The sequence below is a fragment of the Leishmania panamensis genome (assembly GCF_000755165.1).
Source record: "Leishmania panamensis strain MHOM/PA/94/PSC-1 chromosome 35 sequence".
NCBI classification, from domain to species: domain Eukaryota; phylum Euglenozoa; class Kinetoplastea; order Trypanosomatida; family Trypanosomatidae; genus Leishmania; species Leishmania panamensis.
Genome location: NC_025882.1, coordinates 2,114,901 through 2,134,478, shown reverse-complemented (window position 1 = coordinate 2,134,478; position 19,578 = coordinate 2,114,901). Strand labels below are relative to the sequence as shown.

Genomic DNA, 19,578 nt, shown 5'->3' with positions numbered 1-19,578 from the left:
CTTCTGGGTCATCCATTTCACCCCTTCCCCTCTCTCTCCCTTGCCCATTCTTCTTTTTCCCGATTTCCCCTCGTTCGTGTGACCGCGTGCGCGCCGACATCGCAACACCTGGGCAGAGGCTCTACCACTGGCGCAAATGAACCCCAAGCAGCTGTCGCAGTTTCTCGCCACAGTGGAACACCAGCACAAGGCACGTGAGGAGAGCATAGGCGCAAGACGTCGACTTGTGGAACTGTACAGCAGCGATGCCAGCGGTGACGTCGTCGAGTCACTCCCTGTCGTTTCGCTTAAGACGCTCTACACCGACTTCGAGGTACGTGAAATTCCCACCTCTTACGGCGATGGCGCACCGCTTGTGCTCGAGCTCGGCAGCAGTGCCTCAGCCAAGAGTGGAGATGCTTGTGTGCACAGCGGTGCATCCGTTAGCTTCCTAAAGCGTCCTCGTGCTGCCGAGGAGTGCGATGACGCCATGAAAACCGCCCCACAGAACGCGGAAACGAGCTCGGCAGCAAAGTTCAGCTCCGTCACGGAGGTGATCGGCCCCCTAATCAGCAAAGAGGACCTTGCCAACCTGCTTGTCGGGCTGGCCGATGCAACCAAGACGATTCCGCTGCGGAGCGTCACCGAGAAGGAGAAGCGCGCCGAGCTGCACAAGGCCATCAAGGCGTGTCTTGGGGACACGCACGTCAGTAACACCGTGGATGGGGTCGTCACCGTCCTCAAGGCGAACGCGGCAGATCGGCGTGAAGAGCGACGTCGCTCCCGCACTAACCGCACGGCACCGAAGTACCACCACTTCACCCTTTACAAAGAGAACATGGACAGCAATCAGGCACTGCGCATGCTTGCCCATCACCTGAAGCTCTCCTCCCGACAGCTGCAATTCTGCGGCACCAAGGACAAGCGGGCCGTCACGCTGCAACGCGCTGCTATACGCGAAACAACAGTGGAGCACCTCAAGACGATCAACAGTCACACCTTCGGAGAACACAGTGTAATGAAGGTCTGTGGCTTCACCGAGGAGGAGCACGGGTTGCGCCTCGGCGACGCTCTCGGAAACCACTTTCGTATCGTTCTCCGTGTGTTCCCTGCCGCGCTGTCGCCCGCCGGAAGTGCCACTCCCACGTGCCCCATGCTTACGCCACCGCACCTGTACGAGATAGAGCGTGTCGTGCGAGAGGCGGGGGTCATCAACTACTTTGGTCCGCAGCGCTTCGGCACGACGAAGATTCTGACCAGTGACGTCGGCATCCAATTTCTGCAGGGGCGTCTCCGTGAGGGGCTTCGCTTACTACTGTCCTCCAAAGCGTGTTTAGTGCCAGCGATGCAGCGGGTGGTGGACTTTTATGACGCGAGCGACTACGCAGCAGCACTAGAAGCAACGCCGTACTACTGCTACTCAGAGCGCGACATCCTTAAACACCTGTCGAGGAATCCGAACGACTACCTCGGCTCGTTGCAGGCCATCGCGCGTACCATGGCGATGATGTATTTTCACGCCGTGCAGAGTCTCGTGTGGAACCGCCTGGCTTCATCGCGACTGTCCGACAAGAGTCGAAGACACGCCGAGGTGGGCGATCTCGTGCTTGAATCGACGTATCAGGAGAGCGTGGCGGGCAGGGATGCGCAACTAACAGAGAGCCCTGAGGCCTGCAAACTGCCAGCTGTGCGTCGCCTGACCAGCGAGGAGGACTGCGCGCGTTTTGGTCTGGAGGACGTCTTGCTGCCGGTACCAGGCCCAGATGAAGATCTCATATACCCCTCTTCCGTCGGCTGCACACGAGACGACTACGATGCCGTGCTCGCCGAATTGGGCATCGACTTTACGTCAAAGCAGGCGCTGGGGCTGATAAAGGTGTTTCACTTCCACGGCACGTACCGCACACTGGGGGTTCGACCCAAGGACTTTACCCTGCGCATGGAGACGGTGGCAACCTGGCGAACCCCTGTGCTAAAGTCCGACTGGCAGAGGCACTGCGAGGCGGAGGGTATCGTGACGCCGGCGCTCAGCAGCGTCGGCGACGCAGCATCGGTGTTGGAGTCGGCAGGGCCAGTGGAAGTGCTGGTGGTCGCCTTCTCGCTTCCACCCGGCAGCTACGCGACGAGCGTGCTACGAGAGTTTTGCATTCCCACCACGGAGCACTTCCACAGAAGCGACTCAAGGATTGAAGAGGAGTAGCGTCTTTGGCGACGTCTCTTCAGGATGAGTAGCGGACGCGTGGCGACGTTGGGGGTCGCCTGTAAGACACGAACATGGGCGTTGTAACACTCACTTGCTGCCCCTGCCGCTCCTCTCCACTACGGTCAGTTCCTATGATGAACCTCGATCAATGGAGTCAACGTATAAGTAATGACTAGGACGTTCTCACGCTGCAGGATGTTATGGTGAGTGCCTCCTCTGGAGCTGCACCGACTTCATGTGCGACGACAAATTCACATCAACGGAAAAAGGCTCTAACCAACGTGCACGTACCGTTGGATGATTCATCTGCTTTGTTGCCCCTTGCTGTCTCCTTCGCCGAGTGCACTCGTCTTCTTTTTTCTCTTGGCGTAGGGAGTCAGTCTCACCTCAAAACGCGTCTCAGCCTCTCCCCCTCCTCAATTTCTCCTCCGCTGCACGCTCGTGTCATTTGTTGGGCACCGTTTTCCTTCTCCCCGCCGCGCAGCTTCTCACCTATCACAACACACACACATACACATTAGTTGCCACTCGAAATCGAGAAAAAAAAGAGCAGAGCGGACACGATTATCAAACTACCGCTCCGTCAGATCGTGTCTTTTTGGTCGACCCTACCGCCGCCTCACCTCACCTCTCTTTTGACGCCATGTACCCCAGTGGAGTGAGAAGGTGCGCGGCGAAACGGGTCAGATTCGCCGACGCCGCGTGCATCAAGCCAAACCGCCTACCTCTGCGAACTGCGTGCAGGACGAACTGGAATTGATCGAGCAGAACATGCAGGTAGTCTAGAACGCGGAGGAGGACAATGTGGACTTCTTCTGCCCACAGAGGAGTGGTAACGGTGTCACCGACGGCGGCATGTTCTCCTCCGAAGATGTAGATGCTCCAGGATTGGGAAATCAGAGGTGTGACAGCAACCCCTTTTACCTCGTGGAGAAGGACCGCAATCCCTACAGGCGGGGCACGTGGGACGCGAAGGGTTTCCTCGCAGTGGCACTGCCTGTGGTGCCGACAGTGCTCGAGGTGACGCATGCCAAGTCAGAACATTGGGGTGCTCTTCTACCACACGGAGGTTGACTGTGCTGGGGTACAGATCGTAACGAACTACATGAAAGCGCAGAAGATTGCGCACCGCTGCCTCTCTCCTCGATGACGGCGGCATGTGCGTAGGACCAAGCAGCAAGATACACTGGGTGCGGTGGTGCACCCTGAAAGCGTAGGCGATTCACTCACCCATGGCGCTTATCAGCATGATCAGCGACACCACCTAGTACGCTGCGACGATTGTCACCGAGGTCCGTGACTTCGCCAAGGTCGGTTGCAACCACGACGCGCATAGCAAGAGCCAAGTCGACAACCCCGTGAAAACTGCCCCTGCCAAAACTTGGTTTGAGTTCAACCTCCACATATCTGACACCGTGGTCGTTGTTACTAGGATGCGAGAGGAGTACGCCGAAACCACCATGAAACACGATGCCTTCTGCTTCCGGTAGGCTTTTAACGCCAAGAAGGGCACCCCCCCCCCCGCACGAGAGCTGCGCGCAAGGTGGTGGGCCACCTTACAGTTGTCGAGGGCGACGTCTCAGTCGAGGCGCGCCCCTCTCAGGCGGAGCTCGCCATCCCCACCGTCATGATCAATTCTGGAACTTAAAAGGTGCACGAAGCTAACGGATGCACCGCAGTGTCGGACTTGCTCGGTTGGATGAAAGGTAAGAAGCAGCCCGTCACGTAGTGCGCCGAGGCGACGCAGCCACGACTGTCGCATCTGTAAGAGGGGTGAAGTGGGTTGTGGCGAATCGAGGCTGTGCACCGCGTTGAACAGAAAGCGAAGCGTCATGGGAGAATGAGCAGAGAAAGAGTAGGCCGCTCTGCTCATGGTGGTCTACCCTGCTGTGCCCTAGGAATAGGGGAAATCGGTGGTGCTTCGCTTTCTTTCGTAGTGCGCCCTCTCAAAGACGCCGAGGACTTGCAAGTCCTTGTCATCTCTTACTCTAGCTGTTGTACTTGGCTGGCGGGAGATGGCGCCGTCTTGGTGTCTGATGTCCGTCTACCTACCCCTGTTGTTATCACCAGTTGGGGGCGTTTCCTCTTGTCGCCTACCAGCGAAGTGAGACTCCCTCGACGCCTTATTTTTTTTCCTTTTTTTCTCGTGTCGTTACCCCTCATCGCTTCCCGTTTTGCCTTCCCCTGGCCTGCCGCCCTCACCCCCTTCCGCTTTTTCTTGCTGCGCACCGTGCGTGCGTGTGTGACTGTCGGCGCTCTTATCTCCCTCGAAAAGGGCCGATGCCAACTTCACCGTTGGTGCTCCCGCGCCCTTGTCCCTCCCACCACCATAACCTCCTTCCTTTTAGAGCTGTACCCGCACTCACCCTTCTCGTTTCGGATTGCCAGCAGTGTCTGCTTCAACGATGACTCAACACACACCCACACATTTGGGGCGAGCCAGCTCTCTTGTCTCGCTTTCCTCTGCCTTCCTGTTTGCCTTTTGGTGTTGCGGCACCATTCCTCCTTTTCGCTTCCCTCTCCTCACAGAGGAACAACTCCACTTGTTTGGGAAATACGAAGAGATGTGTAGCATTATTCACGATGTCGCGTGTAGCAATCAATCACGTTGGGGATCATATCGCCTTGTTGCACACCATCAGTATTGAAGACTGCAACATCCAGTCTTAAGTGCAGTGGTATGCTTAGACTGCTAATGATCTGTTGAAAATACTGCGGCTTCTTCTCTCTGTCTGCTCGCCGCCTCGAGTTTGCTTCACTTTGCGGAGTACTCCTATCTTCCCCTGTCCAGCGTCTTCCCTCGGTACGGAATACTCCGTTGACTTGATTGGTCACGGCAAGAGGTACGACAACTCAAAGAATCGCTATTTCTTCGCACGTGCCGCTGCTGATACACACACACACACACACAAGATTACCAGGTGCCCGGCTTTGCTTCGACCAGCTCGCTGCAGTGCAGCATTAAGCTGAGCGTGGGGTTCGCTTGGCACTCATGTCCCCTGTTGCCCGCATATCACTGCGAGACGGCGGGAGGGAGAATGTGAGATGCCACGTCCTGCTCCGTATCGCCCATCACGGCCTCAGCTCTCCCACTCCTATGCGCGTCCCTCGCTCTGGGCCAGGAAGAGCATTCAGATAACCCTCACTTAGTCGCTCTTTTACCTACGCCTTCATAGTTCGGTGGTGCTCTTTTTCTAGTAACTCCTCCACGAGCACACCAAGAGAAAGAGTGAGCTCTTTTCATTACCATGTACATGGATATTCTCGAACAGGAGGTGGAGGCCCTCAGTGCGGAGGTGACGCGGCTACGCCTCATGGTGCACCGTGTGACACAGGTGATGGAGGCGCCTATTCCAGGTCACCACCACCACCGCCACGTTGACCCACTGCACGTGGCACAACCTCCTACAGCCACCAACTCGGGTGACCTGGCAGATTTACAGGTAACCGTAGACTCGTACAAGCAGCTGCTACCGCTGATACAACTGCTTCTGGCCCAGCAGCAGCAGCAGCAGCAGCGCAGCGGTGCTAAAGACACCATCAGCGAGCAAAGGCGAAAGACGTCACGCCACCCCCGTCATAAACGGAGAAATCGCAGACCTGACTCTTCTTGCCGGACTGGGTCATGCAGTTCTCCATCCGGCTCAGGTGCCACGTCGCCACGAAGTCGGTCACAGGGGTCCGCCGCACCCTCATTCACGTTAGCCTCCTCACACCATCACCATAACAAGCCGACAAGCCCTGTGTCGCACCTGAAGACGGGGCCAGCACGCTCATCGTCCTCCTCTTCCCCCCAGAAGTCTACAGTGGTGAAAGAGGATGACCAGCGGGTGCGTCTTGAGCCTGCAGTGGCTCAGGGGTCCGGCCAAACCCCTTTCGCCGACCAGCGTCGTACGAGCGCCGTCTCCATCCATGAGACGTCAACACAAGAGGAGCCACCAGCGGCAAATGAGCAGGAAAGAGCCCTGGATAGCAGCACTGCGATGCCAATGGCGGAGTTGCGGAGCTGCTCGGGGGCCACATCGCTATCAGAGTCGACACGGCGTCGCATGTATGTCATGAACGCTAGCACAGTTGCTAAAACCCAGAAGAAAAGTACACCTGCGACAGTGTCGACAGCGGCCGCCTCTCCGCACCGCCAGTCGGCTACAGACACCTCACGTAAACTGCAGCGGCCGCCATCAGAACAGGAGACGGAGAGCCGCACTGCTTTGAGCCAAGCGGAGGGGATGGGTTACCAGAGTCTCTCAGCTCCCCTCCCCGGCGATGGGATGCTACACAGATTCTCAGAGTCGCCCCTGTCCAGCAAGCGCGGCTCCCTCCACTCCAGTGCCTGGCCACACGGTAGTGTGGCAAACAGCATTGTTCACAGTGAGCAAGGTATCTACAACTACAGCGCCCTGCCATCACTCTACAACTCGCCTGCTTTGAGCCATGTTCTGGAGGACACCTTAGCAGGAACGAAGGCAGCCCCAGTTACGGGGACCCCATCATGGACACCGCCACAGCAGGACTCCTCTTTGCAAGAGAAACACAAGCAGCCGCGTCTGCAGATGAGTGCGCTCTCGTATGCGCCGGAAAACGCGTCATCCTCGAGTGACACCTCTGAGGAGAGCACTGGAGCGGATGCGGCAGAGCGGCAGAATGTTCTGCAGACAATCATCTCGACCCCGTACAGAGGGGGCGTGATCCTCGGTGTCCGCCAACCCATTAGCGTGCAGTCACTGAACAGCCACTCCGCTTCTGTCTCGACTGCTGTGAATATGCGTGGTGCTGGAGGCCAACTAACTGCAGCGCAGGCGCCCAGTCCTGACGGGTGCGCTAGCACCGTGTCACGCACGAATCTGTTGCCGGGCTTACGTCCCGTCTCCTCCGAGAGCAGAGGGACCACATCCTCCTCATCCGATGATGCTACCTTCCGTCACCCTCGGCTGCATAACCCCACCGAGGCACACCACCGCGATTCGAGCTTCCACAATTACTCTGACGCATCATCGTCGCAGGACACCGGAACTCGTAGCTCGCAGCGAACACCTCCAGACCCCGCCGCGTCGCAGAGTCACGATCCCTGCGACTTCGCTTCCTACGCGCTGCAGCACTCCGTCCCGCAATCCCTGCGGCAGAAAGACATCGACGCCTCGCCGAGCTCTTCGCAGGAGCTTCTGCACTCAATATCCCCATACCAGCTAGCACAGAGCATTTCTCTCAGCGCCTCGTCGGTGAGTCGCCAAGGTTCCATCGCGGCTGGGGGGTACTACTACGGTTACAACTTGGCAATCGGCATCCCGAGTCAGTCAAGCATGGCGTCTTCCCCCCTTGCTGACGCATAGACTGCTGTGCTGTGCGAGGAGAGAACCGGTGTCCAGGGGTTCCTTCTCACTGCGTACTACGAATGGTATTTTACACTTACACGTAGCAGATGACGGAACACCAACAACCTCTTCGCATTGCGCGCGGCTTCCTTGTTGAGGCACGGGTGAAATAGGCCTGTTCGATTGTCTAGCTGCTGCAGTAGTCTTGCCCCCAGTTGGTTCGTCGCTCCTCTCCCACTGAAGCGCATTACACTCCCAGGGCGCCCCCTCTCCCTCCGCCTCCTGCCCTTCATCTACCTCGTACTCCCCACCTTTTCTTCCTCCTCCCTCTCGCCCTCTCCCCGTTTCTCACGCACATTTCTCCCTGCCTGTTGTCGATGACTTCTGCGTGTTATGCATTCTCGCTGCAGTTGTAGGGAGGGAGGGGGGAGGGCGAAAAGGCGTTTCCTATCGCAGCGATTACCCCATCGTTTGCGCCCTGGTCCATCGGACCTTAGGTAGGCCCACTAAGGGACACTCAGGTCATCATGTACGCCGTCAGCTTGGCTGGCCTGTGCGCCGAGCTCTCGCGAATACAGGTGGACTTGCTTCAGCGCCGCGGTGCCCCGCTTCTACTGGCTCACGAAGGCGTTCAGTTGCTGCGAGAACAGTTGCCGGCGATCGAGTTGCCATCCTCAGTGAACCCGCAGATTTCCATGTTGGTGCCGAAGCTGCTGCGGTCGTGTGCGGCAGTGCTGCGCTTCGTGCCGTACGAGGACGTGCTGCCCGCGTTGGACGCGCTGGAGTTCTGCGCGACTCTCACAGCAAAGTACAATGATGGGGGCCACATTGGGAGTTCGATCAACCTGAACGATCTCTGCTCGCTTCTTCGCTCCATCAGCTCCCTAGACGAGTGTCAGGCTCGCCTGTTGGAGTTGACAAAGCTCCCATCGCACTTAAACGTTGGCGCGTCACGAGCATCAGAGTCTCCGACGGCCACAACCGCCCCGGTGCCAGTGCGCCGCTTTGAAACGTTTTTCTTGTCCGTGTATCATCATGCCATGCAGTTGTGGTCGCTGGGGCGAGAGAGGCCGACGACACTTAGCGTGCTATCGCTCCTCGAGGCAACCAGTCGGGTCTACGGTAAAGGGTTTCACTTCCCATCCGTCGGCGCGGACAAGAGCAGCCTGCTGCCGGCGAAGGCGAAGATTCGAATGGAAGCAAAGATACAGCGCTGTGTTGGTGCGCGCGGCCTGTTGACATCACTGCGCGAGCTGGAGCTGAATCGCACAGATGCCGGCATGTGTCTCGCAACAATGGCGCAGACCGGCCTTTATGATGCGGAGGTGTGCAATCGTAGCTGCGATGTCCTCTTCTCTCAGCACGCAATCCTGTCAAGCCAGCAGCTGTGCCAGGTTATGTTTCATCTCGGCACACTGCAGCATCGCCACGTTCATCAGAAGTTCTTTTCGAGTCTGATCGAGCCCGAGAGGTGCAACGCAGAGGCAGTTCGGCAACATGTTCTCGGACTCGCAATGCTGCGGCAGCCACCGCCAAGCGAGGTGAGACTCATGAATGGCGTCTTCCTACATGCACTTCGTACCCCCCACGCGCGCCAGCGGCAGCAGCGCAACTGCGAAGGTTCCTCCTCCTGTACACCATCTGCTCAGTCGGAGAGACGTGATGGACAGACGCGTCATCTATTGTCTTCTCGCGCGCGTCGAGCTATTGCCGACCCCTTGAACGACAATGAATACATCCTCCCGCCGCAGTGGTACATTGATGTTGGCCATAGCCTCACCTGCCTTGGCATCCAGCACCCCAAGTACAAACTCATGACAGCGCGGCAGACCCGCCGCAGCATTGGCCGCCTCACAACAGCAGAGCGGTGCAAGCTCCTCTATGCCCTAGGCGGCATGACCGTGGAAGAGGTGCCGCTAGAGCTCCGTCAGACGTGGCACGCCAAGGTCAAGCGGAGTATCGACATTGCAGCGGAACAGCTCAAGGATATCGAGCCGCACGAGGGTCCCTACGTCATGAACGCGCTCCTATATTGTGGCATACAGAATCACCCACGCATCCCCCGGGCGCCACAGCTGGAGTCGGACAAGAATCCTGTGGAGGTGTTGCTGCGCACGTGGGCCACAGTGCCAAAGGAACGGGCGCTGGAGCTGACAGAGCAGATCAAACTACAGCACCTCCGCACTACAGCCTGGAAAGCACCCTCCGCATTGGCCGAGGTGGCGACGCGCGTGGCGGCGACACTTGACGGGGCGTCGCCGGAGGAGCCTCACCAGCTGGAGCCGCTCTGCGCTGCGGTGGAGACGCACAGCGCGGTCATGTCTGCCGAAGACTTGTTGCGCACACTGAAGGCGCTTCTGCAGATAGGCTACACAGGTCCGTCTCAGCACGACGCCATTCGCCAACTCCTTGCCCACCTGTGGGGACGGCGGTACGACCTGGAGGGGGAGCAGCTCATACAGTGCTGCGAGTGTGTTCAGCAGTGCAGCGACTTGCCGGAGGCTATGCGACTATTACATTTTGCTGCTTCACATTAACGTCTCGATGTATGTTTGCGTTTGCATGAGTGTGTGTGTGTGTGATTCTTCAACGTAGGGAGGGGAGACGTGAGACCTGTCTCTGCCTCTCTCCCTCTCTCAGCGCGAACCACAGCACGCTAGGTGGACAAGACACATCGACTGGGTCGATGTGTGTGAGCATCTGCTTTGACACCTCGAGCTTTTGCGTTTGGCTTTTTTTGCGTTGTGGAGCTGAGCTTGAAATGGCGGCACTCAAAAAGGTGCTCACGTCTGACGCGCCACTCTCGTTTTTCTTGTCTTGGAGAGGTGAAGGTGGTGGTGAGAACGAAACAGTCGAGCCTGCACGAAAGAAAAAAAAACAAAAAGGGATGGAGTAGTACCCAAAGAGTGAACTACCGGCTGCCGATCTTGAGCATCTGCGCCTCTCGGAATGCTCACACATGTGTATGTCGCCTCCTCTCTCCCCCATTCGTTCCTCTCCTACCTCGTCTCCTCTTACTGTGAAGCGATGGTGTGCAAAACATTCTATGCCTTGCCCCCACCTCCTCTGGTATCTCTCTCAGTTATTACTCTTCACTGAAGAACAGGAACACGAGAACAAGGCGCGCGCGCACACGCACACGCACGCACTCACTCGACAATGGGCAAGCGCACCAAGAAGTCCCCAAAGCAGAAGCGGAAGCTTGCCATGGCTGATCGCCCGCGCAAGCTTACTAGCAAGGGCAAGATCCAACACAAGCGCGGGGACCTGAAGATGATGAGCTCTCGCAACGTTAGCTTTTCGGTGAGACAAGGTAAAGGTGGCAAGTGGGTCAAAACAGGGGAGCGCAAGTGCAACATTCACATTGTGTGCGACTGTGTCAAGCGAACGGATCCGGCCCGGATGCGCTACATTACAAACCGCTAAAATGTAAAAACTGAGGCTCCTTTGAATCAACACTAGCGCCGAGTTGTCTTTTGTTTCTGATACCAACGTTTGCTCCGCGTCTTTACCTGTGATTTGCCTCGTTTTGTGTGTGTGTGGGTTGTGTGTGGGTGTGTCTGTGTAGGGGGGAGGGGTGTCGGTCTGTGCGTCACCTCCCCTCTCGTACGAATTGTGTACGTTACCGTAGCGCATCACTCACCCTTATCCCACAGACACCGCAACCATAAATAAAAAAGAAGCGCGGCGGCTTTTGGAGGCGTCACGCTCGACGACTCGGTTCTCTCCCTCCTGTTCTCCCAACCCGGCTCTCAAGGAGAGCTACGTTGCCCGAACCGCCTCTCTAAAGTCCCTCATGTTCTCTCTGGCTGTCTGCGCGCTTCAGAGTGATGGCACGCTTGCACCTCCTCGTGTGCGTTACCTCTTTGGTTACACGCACACACCCATCACACCCCCTCCTCTGCCTCTCTCCATACCTCTTCCTCCCCAGTTGGAACATCTTGCGCTTTATGCGTGTGTGTGTGTGTGGGTGGGTGGGTGTCACTTGCGGTGTCTGCAAGGAACAGCGCCCAATACTGACGCACAACCATTTCTTTTGTTTTCCCACGGGGTAACTGCGTTTGAGCGTGTATCGCTCTGCACAGGTTGCATTCGCTTATATCGCCCTTTCTACAGGCATTGGCTACGTAGGCACCACTTTGTTGCGCCTGTGTGTCTTGATTTGTGATCTTATCTAACATCGATATCCCCTCTGAAACAAGCACCATTTGTGCGTGGCAACGTATGTGTGGGTGGTCCCTGTAAGTCGGTCTTCCTCCTTCTTTCTGTCTCCCACGCACCCCTTCCGACCCTCGTCTTCTCTAGAGCTCTTTGCCCTCTCTTCCCTCCCCTCTTCTCATTCACCAGCATCATTTGTTTCGCTCTTTTTACTTGTGTGTCTCTGTGCAGGCCTGCAGTTGGTATCTCTGCCGCCTACAGCGATCCGCTTCGCTTGCTTTATCTTCTCTTCTCAGTTCAGACATTCGAGCCCTCGCGTGACCTGCTCTGTTGCAGTTCCTGCTTGCTTGTTGTTGTCGATTGCTGTGCAGACCTGTGGCGTTTGCACTTATAGTTGTTCTCCAACGCAGCCATCGTGTTGCACCTCTGATGGGCTTTTTAAAGGTATCGAAGGGCAATGAGTCGCCCAAGGCAAACGTGGCGCAAGAGGCTTTTGATTACATCTTTGAGCAAATCCCCGTGCCTGCCGAGGGGGATGTCGAGCGCTTCCTTGAAATTGGCCACTTTGAGTCGCTAGCCAACGTGACTCACTTAAACCTTGAGGACCTTTCGCTCTATCTTTTGGCCTTTGCCGTAGACGAGTCCTCCAAGCGGATTTACAAAATATCAGAGAAACACTTTGTGGCGTGGATGGCGGCGCTCGTCAGCAGGCTGCCCCGCAACGCCGCCCCGCCCACCAAAGAGAACGCGTACGCCCCCTTATTCGCCGCCGCTCATGGCGCAATCGTTGACCTCAACGATACCATTCGGACCAGCGAGGAGAAGCGCAGGAGGTTCTACCAGTTTCTGTACAACTGGTGCCTGAAAGGTAACGACGCCTCTGATCGCGTGGATAGCGCAAAGGAGCTGTGGTCGTGCTTCTTTTCGGCAACCCCAGTATCGTTCCCGCCGGAGGAGGCGCGTCACAAGTTCACGGCATATGTGTGCTTTCCACGTATTAATCAGTGGCTCGACTTCATCACAGTCCTGAACGAGAAGGCGACAGAGAACACCTCAGGCAAGGTTCCGCTTGAGCATTCCGGGGTTTCCTTTGACACCTGGACGCAACTGCTGCTGTTTACCCAGTTCGACAACTACGATGCGTACGACGACGAGGATTCGTGGCCGGTGACCATGGACGACTTTGTGGTGTACGTGCGGAAGATGGACAAGAGCAAGAAAGCGTAGAGGCGGGCAGCGCACCGGCGAGTTCCACGCACGCCTGACATGCGCAGTGCTGTCGCTCATGGCATCCCTCGTCAGCAAGAAGGCGCGCATCTCAGTGCATATGTGTGTGTGTGTGTGTGTGTGTTGTGTTTTGTTTTCAGATGCTGACTTCACTGATGACCTCGGTGATAGGCTACGGATGACTTCGCTTTCCTGTGCTGCAGCCATCCTCACCTGCACAAACATCCCTCACCTACCCCCTCCAGCGAGCGGGATTTTGGTGCTCCTCTCTCTTCGCCGTCGAGCTCTCTCCCTCCTTTTTTTGCCTTTTGCGTGACCCTAACACGGCGCTGCCTACGGCGGTGCACCGCTGAACGGCGCCCACACCGGACGAACAACAGCAGAAAAAGGACACTTGGCGATGGTCACTTCCTGCATCATTTTTGTGTACTTGATAACGCCACTCTACAGCATTGCAATCCTTCCACTCTCGCTCTCTCTCTCTCTCTCTCAACGAACAAGTAAATGATTTTCCTCTACCACAGGTCATAGAGATGACTCCAGTTACGACCACCAGGAGAACGCAGCCCGTTCTGTCAAGGACGGTGACGTCAGCCCCTCTGCAGTGGACATGCAAGTGAACACGCTGCGCCTAGCGACGAAAAAGGTCGAGCGACGTGGCGGCATGGGCAGCCCATTTCGGCGCGCCCTATCTCAATAGAGGAAAGGGACATCCACCAAGCGCGGCAGCGACGCCGGTAATAGGCTCTGACCGCCTGTGGCGACTCCATCGCACAGCTGAATGTTCGCAAGCGGCTATGGCTGCGGCCGCTTCGACGGTTGCGGCAGTTGGCGTGCAGCTTGGGTATGAAAGCATGTGGGCACCAGTATCTCGTTCTGTGACTGATGGAGAAGACCGGCGAAGGCAAAGCCAGTTGTCAGAGATCTTGCGTACGTGCAGGAGTTCACTATGATGAGCTACTAGTGGTGGGCAATGAAGACTGTGTGTCTTTTCCCTTCTCTGCTTCCCTTACCCTTTGCTGCCAGTCACCTCTGTGCAGGTTGGATAATGTAACCGCAACGTGAATAGGAAAGAAAGCGCCTACGCGTCATTGATTTGCGCGAGCGTGACGGTCCAGATCCCTCCCCCCTCCTCCTACAAGGATGGGCACCAAAGAGCACTTTTAGTGCATCTCTGCCGCATCTGCGTATTCCCCCCACCCCACCCCCGTCGTCAATTACAAGAGTCACAGCCTGCGCCGTGCCACCTCTGCCGAGGCCGCAACATCCAACGGTTTCTCTGCTGCTTCCCCGCCCTCAGAGTCACAGCCGTCAGTGGCATTCGTTGAGGCGGCGGCCTGCAATACTCTGCCGTTGTGCCTGCTTCAGCTGTAGCCAGGGGTCACGTGGTCTTGCCAAATCAGCTGAGTCCAATATGAAAGGCACTACACAGCCGCCGTTGTCCGCCGGATTTCCCACCGTGATAAAATTGTGTCAGTTACTACTTTGGAAAGTATACTCTGCGTTTTCCTTTCGACTTCTTCACCATCCCCATCTGTCTGTTTTTCTCGGATAACCCACACACCTCAGCGCGCTGCACCTCAGGGTCGAGTACCCCCCACACACACACTCGGTGCGGGGGTGGCCAGGGGCCGTCCCGCTATCCCACCCCGCATTGCCGAGCCACTTCGGGGCCGTGAGCCGGGGGGAGGGGGTCAAGCACCTACGGCGTGGCGAGGCCCGAGCGCGGTGTCGCTACGGGTGTCGGCGGCGAGGTCCGTGGGCGGCGTGGTGTCGGAGCGGCCCGCGACAGCATACAGGTCTGCGCCACCACCCCCGTGCAATGGGTCAAGTGCCAGCGTGACTCGAACGCGTCTCACCCCGGCCCCTCACTGCCTACTACCGTGGGGAGCCTGCGTGTCGGCCCGAGGGGGGGAGAGGTGCACGACGTGGCGACCGGCACGATGGCGGCGGCGGTGCTGAGACCGCCGAGCCGGCGCATAGCCGCAGTGCCTGCCCTACCGCTGCGGCACACCACGCGACGGTCCTGCTGGGAGGGAGAGGGGGCGGCGTAGAGTGGGGTTGGAGCTCGTCTTGCACGGCAGCAAATGGACACGCTGAGCAGCAGGTGTCCATCTCCATAGGGCGTGTCTTCGCGTCTTCATGAAAGATGGTGGAGGATGACGTTGGCAATCGGGGGCAAACGCGCCACTGCTGCTATCCTTTAAAGGGGAAGAGGTTCTTTCGTTCCCGTACAACGTCACGTGTGTTTGGGGCACTCTGCAATTCGTGAGGTGGGGCTGTGTGGCCTTGCCTTCGTTTTCGAAGCATAAGAAAGAAACGCGGCGGTGACTTCTCATCACAGCTAGCACTGATCAGGCAGCTGTGTGGCTTCTGGAACTGGTTCTCCATGCAGAAAGCAACGCTCAGCACATCTCGAGTGCGTGAGCCGCGCACGTCTATCGCCTACTTTTCGTTCTCGCACGATGCAATCGCGAGCACGCAAGCACCTCTCTTGACACAAGAAGACAGTGCAAAGCAAACCCTTCCTTGGAGAGAGCAGGTGAGAGACAAGTAGCGGTGGTAGTAGCGGCTTCTGCTGCTCTTGCACCACGTTTGTGTTACAAACAGTAGTGGTAGCCACCATGGGCCGCTTCTCTGCCTCCCTCACACACACACACACCTCGTAGTCTCTATCGGTGATGTTTTCCTCGTTCCTCCTTAACACCGTTGTGTGCGCCTTGCGGTGTTGTTTTTTCTCTCTCTCCGCTCTCCACTCCTGTCGAGTGATCGCTTTCACTTTTTAGGGCCCCCGCACCGCTCTCCGTTCTGACTGGAAACAAGCGAGTCATTATTCCGTCAGATCCTACCCCTGCTACTCGGATGCCCACTGAGGGACATGGCTTCTTCACTGCAGGATGCCTTTCCGGATGCAGGCGGTGCTGTCTGCAGCACCTTTTTCAGCTCGGTCGACCTGTCTGAAAAGCTGTGGGCGGGCATTGAACGGCTAGCTGAAGCAGATGATATCACCTTCTGGATCGTCGTCACGAACCACGACCGATTGCCAGTGGTCTTGGTAAACGTCATCACCGCTGTAGACCACGCCCACAGCTCCCACTCGAAGGTGCAGCGCAACGCTGTAACACCAAACGACGAGCAGCGCGTCATAGAGGTTCTCATTCGTCTCGCAACTGGTACGGATCCGTGCTTGCGCCGCCATGTCGACCCGGCAAGCCTGGCAGCGCGACTGAGTGTCCTCCTGCCGTGGAAGCTGCTCTTTCCGGTGTCCCTGCTGCTGCTTCGTCACAGCGGCGCTGCCGCCTCTGTCGCCCTCACCTCCCTCATCCTGCTCAACCCTGGCTACCTTTGTACGCTCAACGTGTTCATGCCAACCTGGTGGGACAGCGTCAACCGCTTAGCTGTGCGGTGCACGCGTGAGCTTCAGCGCGGCCGCTTTCAGCGCCAACCCGGTGACATCCTCTCCTCCTTTGAGCAGGTGTATCGCCTCACCAAGCATCTCTGGGCTGTGGTGCAGTGCGCCCCCTTCCTGTCAGACTACATGTCCTTGCCGCGGACACTACGAGGGCTGCGGGTCATTGTCGATGTGCTGTCACCTGTTCTTCAGCATTTTATCATGGTCTGCGATGACCTGACGCCTCGGCGGCCAATCCTGAGCCGTGCAAACTCCGTCATTGTTAATGCCGCGATCAACACATCGTCGGCGTTGGTCTTGTATCACACTTACACGACACAGGGACCGCAGCGGTCACAGAACTCGGACAGCTACTGCATTCCACAGCTGATCAATCGTACCTACAATCACTTGCGTGAGCACTTGCGTCAACATAGCTGCGGCATTGTTGTGGACACACTACAGGCGTACGGTAATGGGTCATTTTTGAGCCTCATACACTTCCTCTACCCCTCAGGCCGATTCGCTGACGATGCGGGTGAGAAGGCGCTAGGGCAGGTAATGCTCACCCTCACGAAGGATACCTCAGACAGCAACGACTTTGCCGACGCCGCCCGCGGTGCCCGGCAGCGATTCTTTGAGCTCCTGCTCCTCGAGATCGTGCGTCAGGGCGTGCACATTGACGATCTTCTCGCGCGCCGCCTCGTCACGACGGACGAGGCGGCAAAACTCGGCGCCTCAGAGGACACGATTACGAGCGCACTGACCAATCCTCCGGCAGGCAACGCCGTCACTACCGCCGAGACGGCCGATGGTGGTCCGTTGCCGTCGACTTCATCACCCCTGCCTGCCGCAACGAGCACTGTCGACGATCCTCTCGTCGCCATGGTGATGGAGGTGTTCCCCCAATACAGCGCTGCTGGTATTCGCGCTGCCTTGAACTTTTACAGCAATGATGTGGAGCAATTTATCATGGATGCGAGTATGGAGAACCTGCCGCCGCACCTCGTTGGGCCATTGACGGCATCTGGACAGTCAGACGCAGAGTTGGCGGCAGCACTGGCGGCAGAGGAGACCGGGATGTGGAAACCTCCTGCTGCCGCCGCCGCCAGCGCTCCTGCAGCGCAATCACCGGCGACGCGTGCCAACCCCTCAACGCACTTGGTGTTATACGATTTTGACGACAGTTTTGAGCCTGACGCACTCTATCGCTTTATGGGCCGTGATTTGTACGAAATGCTGACAGGCTCCGACGGTGACGACGGCTACACCGACGGCTGCGCGAAAGGGAACGAGATGGACGAGGACGCGGCGTACAAGATCACCATAAACGATCCGCAGGCCTACATGTCCGACGCCTTTGACATCGATGAGGAGGTGAAGGCGAAAATTCGCATGCTGAACGAAATCATGTACGAAGATGAGCTGGACGATGGACAGCAAGATGTGCACCTTGCAGGGGGTGACATTATTGACGACGCCTCCGGCGGTGACAGTGACGACAATCGAGGCCGCGGGCGATGGGAACGTGAGCGGCACCGTGGTGGTAGTACTGCAGACAGTCAGGCTCCCAGACACGTGGATGCGGAGCTATCGGCAGCCTTCGAGGGACAAGAGCTGGCTCCTGCAAGCGCAGTCGGCCTAGCTTCACCCCAGCAGCAACGGGAACCTCGCGACGAGTATCACGATAAACGCTACCATGAGAAGCGCTCCAAGCATCGCTTGGAGCGCACGAAACAAATTCAGTCAGAGCGTACCGAGCGTGTCCCTGCGTACGCCAACAAGAAAAAGACCTCGAAAGCAAAGGTTGGAGGTGCGAAGGGCTCTCTTCAGCGCGCTGTGAAGCAGGGAAAGTTTGATCCCAATGTCTGATAGGCACACATGCCGCGTTGCAAGTGCCGATTTGGTGCCTTTTCTTTATGTTGCCAGCGCGGATGCGCTGATAATGCCAGCCACCTCACCGCATGGTATCCAGCGTCTAGTACCCCCAACTCTTTGTGGGGAAGCCAAGCAACCTGCAGCCTTCCCCTCGGGTATACGGCTGTGTAGACTGCTTGTCTGTCGGCAGATATGGCTGGGCTGGTGCTGTGGCGAGGAGTCTTGTGCTCATGGTCAGGTATGTACCAACTCGCTACGAATCGTGTCGACGGCATAGTAAATATATGCGCATCCCACTTACTGCTTCTCTGCTTCAACGGCGTTGCGGTGATTTTGCGCGTAATCCTGGACCTAACCTGCGCTGTGTGCAGTGCAGATGCAATGGGTCTGAAGCGTCGCTAAAAAGGGGTTGGGTGGGCCGGTTCCTTGGCTTAGCTGTGATGCAACATAGAGCTGTAGGTAAATTGTGGCTGTAATGCGTATCGTTGTAGCCTTGTCTGTGGTGGAACGACACGTTGGGAGGAAATAAATAAAAAAAGAAAGGGGGCTGTATGCGCGTTGCAGTCGTGCTGCTCTGTGAAATTTATTCGCTTGGGAGTGGCGAGCGACGGTGCTCAGCATCACTGAAATACGGAGGCTTTTGCGACGACTCCCCAGTTGTGCTCCCTCACGATAGTAAGAGAGGGCAATAGGAGGTTCTACCATGGTATGTCTGTGGCGAACGTTTCCGGCTCAGTGACCGAGAAGCATAGCTGGTCAGTGCACGCAGCCCCGTATCATGTGCGATCCGCGGTGCTGTTTGTCCTATCGTGCCCTCACTCCTTAGTTCATCTTGGCATTCGAACGAAGCAACAGATGAAGAATTAGCGGAGCCTCCGAGAAGGGGGGTAGGTTCACTCATCGCTCTGGGCACGGTGGAGCACTTGTGCTGTTCGAAATCGTCGCACGTAGAAAGGAGGAAAGGGAGGGAACTCCCTTCTGCTGTGTCGGGCGTTGCGCTGCTTGATTCATTTGGTTGGTTTTTTACCTTGTCTTGCTATTCACTCTCTCCTTGTTGTGCGTGGGTATTTCGTCCCACAGGCAAACTTGGAGCAAGTCGAGCTGTCACGCCTGCGTGCCTTCGAATCTCTCCCACTTGGTCCTCCTCGCTTCTCTCTGGTGCCAGTCACTGCTGGCCAGGTGCTTGTAAAACTATTAACAAAGCACAGTCCTTTGATTGGGGTGTGCAAGGGAATGTGAGGGATAGAATAGCGCGGTTGAGGTGTAGCTCATGCATACTTGTCAGTCACCGTAGCAGGTGCTCTCCTCCCCTCCGCTGCCTCTCTCTCTTTTTTTCGCGCTCCGTTCTTGGCCTCGGCTGGGTTGCGGGTGCGCCTTTTGTTGTTGTTGTTCGCGCGTTTCACCTTCTTCAGACTCCCCATCGGTGCCGT

General features: G+C 57.1%; 6 protein-coding genes across 6 annotated transcripts, besides 2 other annotated features; all 6 read left to right on the top strand.

The window, feature by feature from the left end:
• Positions 1-136: 136 nt before the first annotated feature.
• On the top strand, positions 137-2,179 carry LPMP_355890 (pseudouridine synthase, putative; the record flags this gene model as incomplete). Its single annotated transcript, XM_010705217.1, has 1 exon — positions 137-2,179. One exon carries the CDS (start codon positions 137-139, stop codon positions 2,177-2,179), a length of 2,043 nt encoding a protein of 680 aa, XP_010703519.1.
• A 3,251-nt stretch (positions 2,180-5,430) lies between these two features.
• LPMP_355880 (hypothetical protein) lies at positions 5,431-7,512 on the top strand (the record flags this gene model as incomplete). Its single annotated transcript, XM_010705216.1, has 1 exon — positions 5,431-7,512. The coding sequence occupies one exon, from the start codon at positions 5,431-5,433 to the stop codon at positions 7,510-7,512; it is 2,082 nt and encodes a 693-aa protein (XP_010703518.1).
• Positions 7,513-8,021: 509 nt separating this feature from the next.
• Positions 8,022-10,031, top strand: LPMP_355870 (hypothetical protein; the record flags this gene model as incomplete). Its single annotated transcript, XM_010705215.1, has 1 exon — positions 8,022-10,031. One exon carries the CDS (start codon positions 8,022-8,024, stop codon positions 10,029-10,031), a length of 2,010 nt encoding a protein of 669 aa, XP_010703517.1.
• A 622-nt stretch (positions 10,032-10,653) lies between these two features.
• Positions 10,654-10,920, top strand: LEPP12 (phosphoprotein lepp12; the record flags this gene model as incomplete). The annotated part of the gene is made up of 1 exon (XM_010705214.1): positions 10,654-10,920. One exon carries the CDS (start codon positions 10,654-10,656, stop codon positions 10,918-10,920), a length of 267 nt encoding a protein of 88 aa, XP_010703516.1.
• A 1,161-nt stretch (positions 10,921-12,081) lies between these two features.
• LPMP_355850 (hypothetical protein) lies at positions 12,082-12,879 on the top strand (the record flags this gene model as incomplete). The annotated part of the gene is made up of 1 exon (XM_010705213.1): positions 12,082-12,879. One exon carries the CDS (start codon positions 12,082-12,084, stop codon positions 12,877-12,879), a length of 798 nt encoding a protein of 265 aa, XP_010703515.1.
• A 1,560-nt stretch (positions 12,880-14,439) lies between these two features.
• Positions 14,440-14,978: a repeat region.
• Positions 14,979-15,757: 779 nt separating this feature from the next.
• On the top strand, positions 15,758-18,142 carry LPMP_355840 (hypothetical protein; the record flags this gene model as incomplete). The annotated part of the gene is made up of 1 exon (XM_010705212.1): positions 15,758-18,142. One exon carries the CDS (start codon positions 15,758-15,760, stop codon positions 18,140-18,142), a length of 2,385 nt encoding a protein of 794 aa, XP_010703514.1.
• A 67-nt stretch (positions 18,143-18,209) lies between these two features.
• Positions 18,210-18,595: a repeat region.
• Positions 18,596-19,578: the final 983 nt, after the last annotated feature.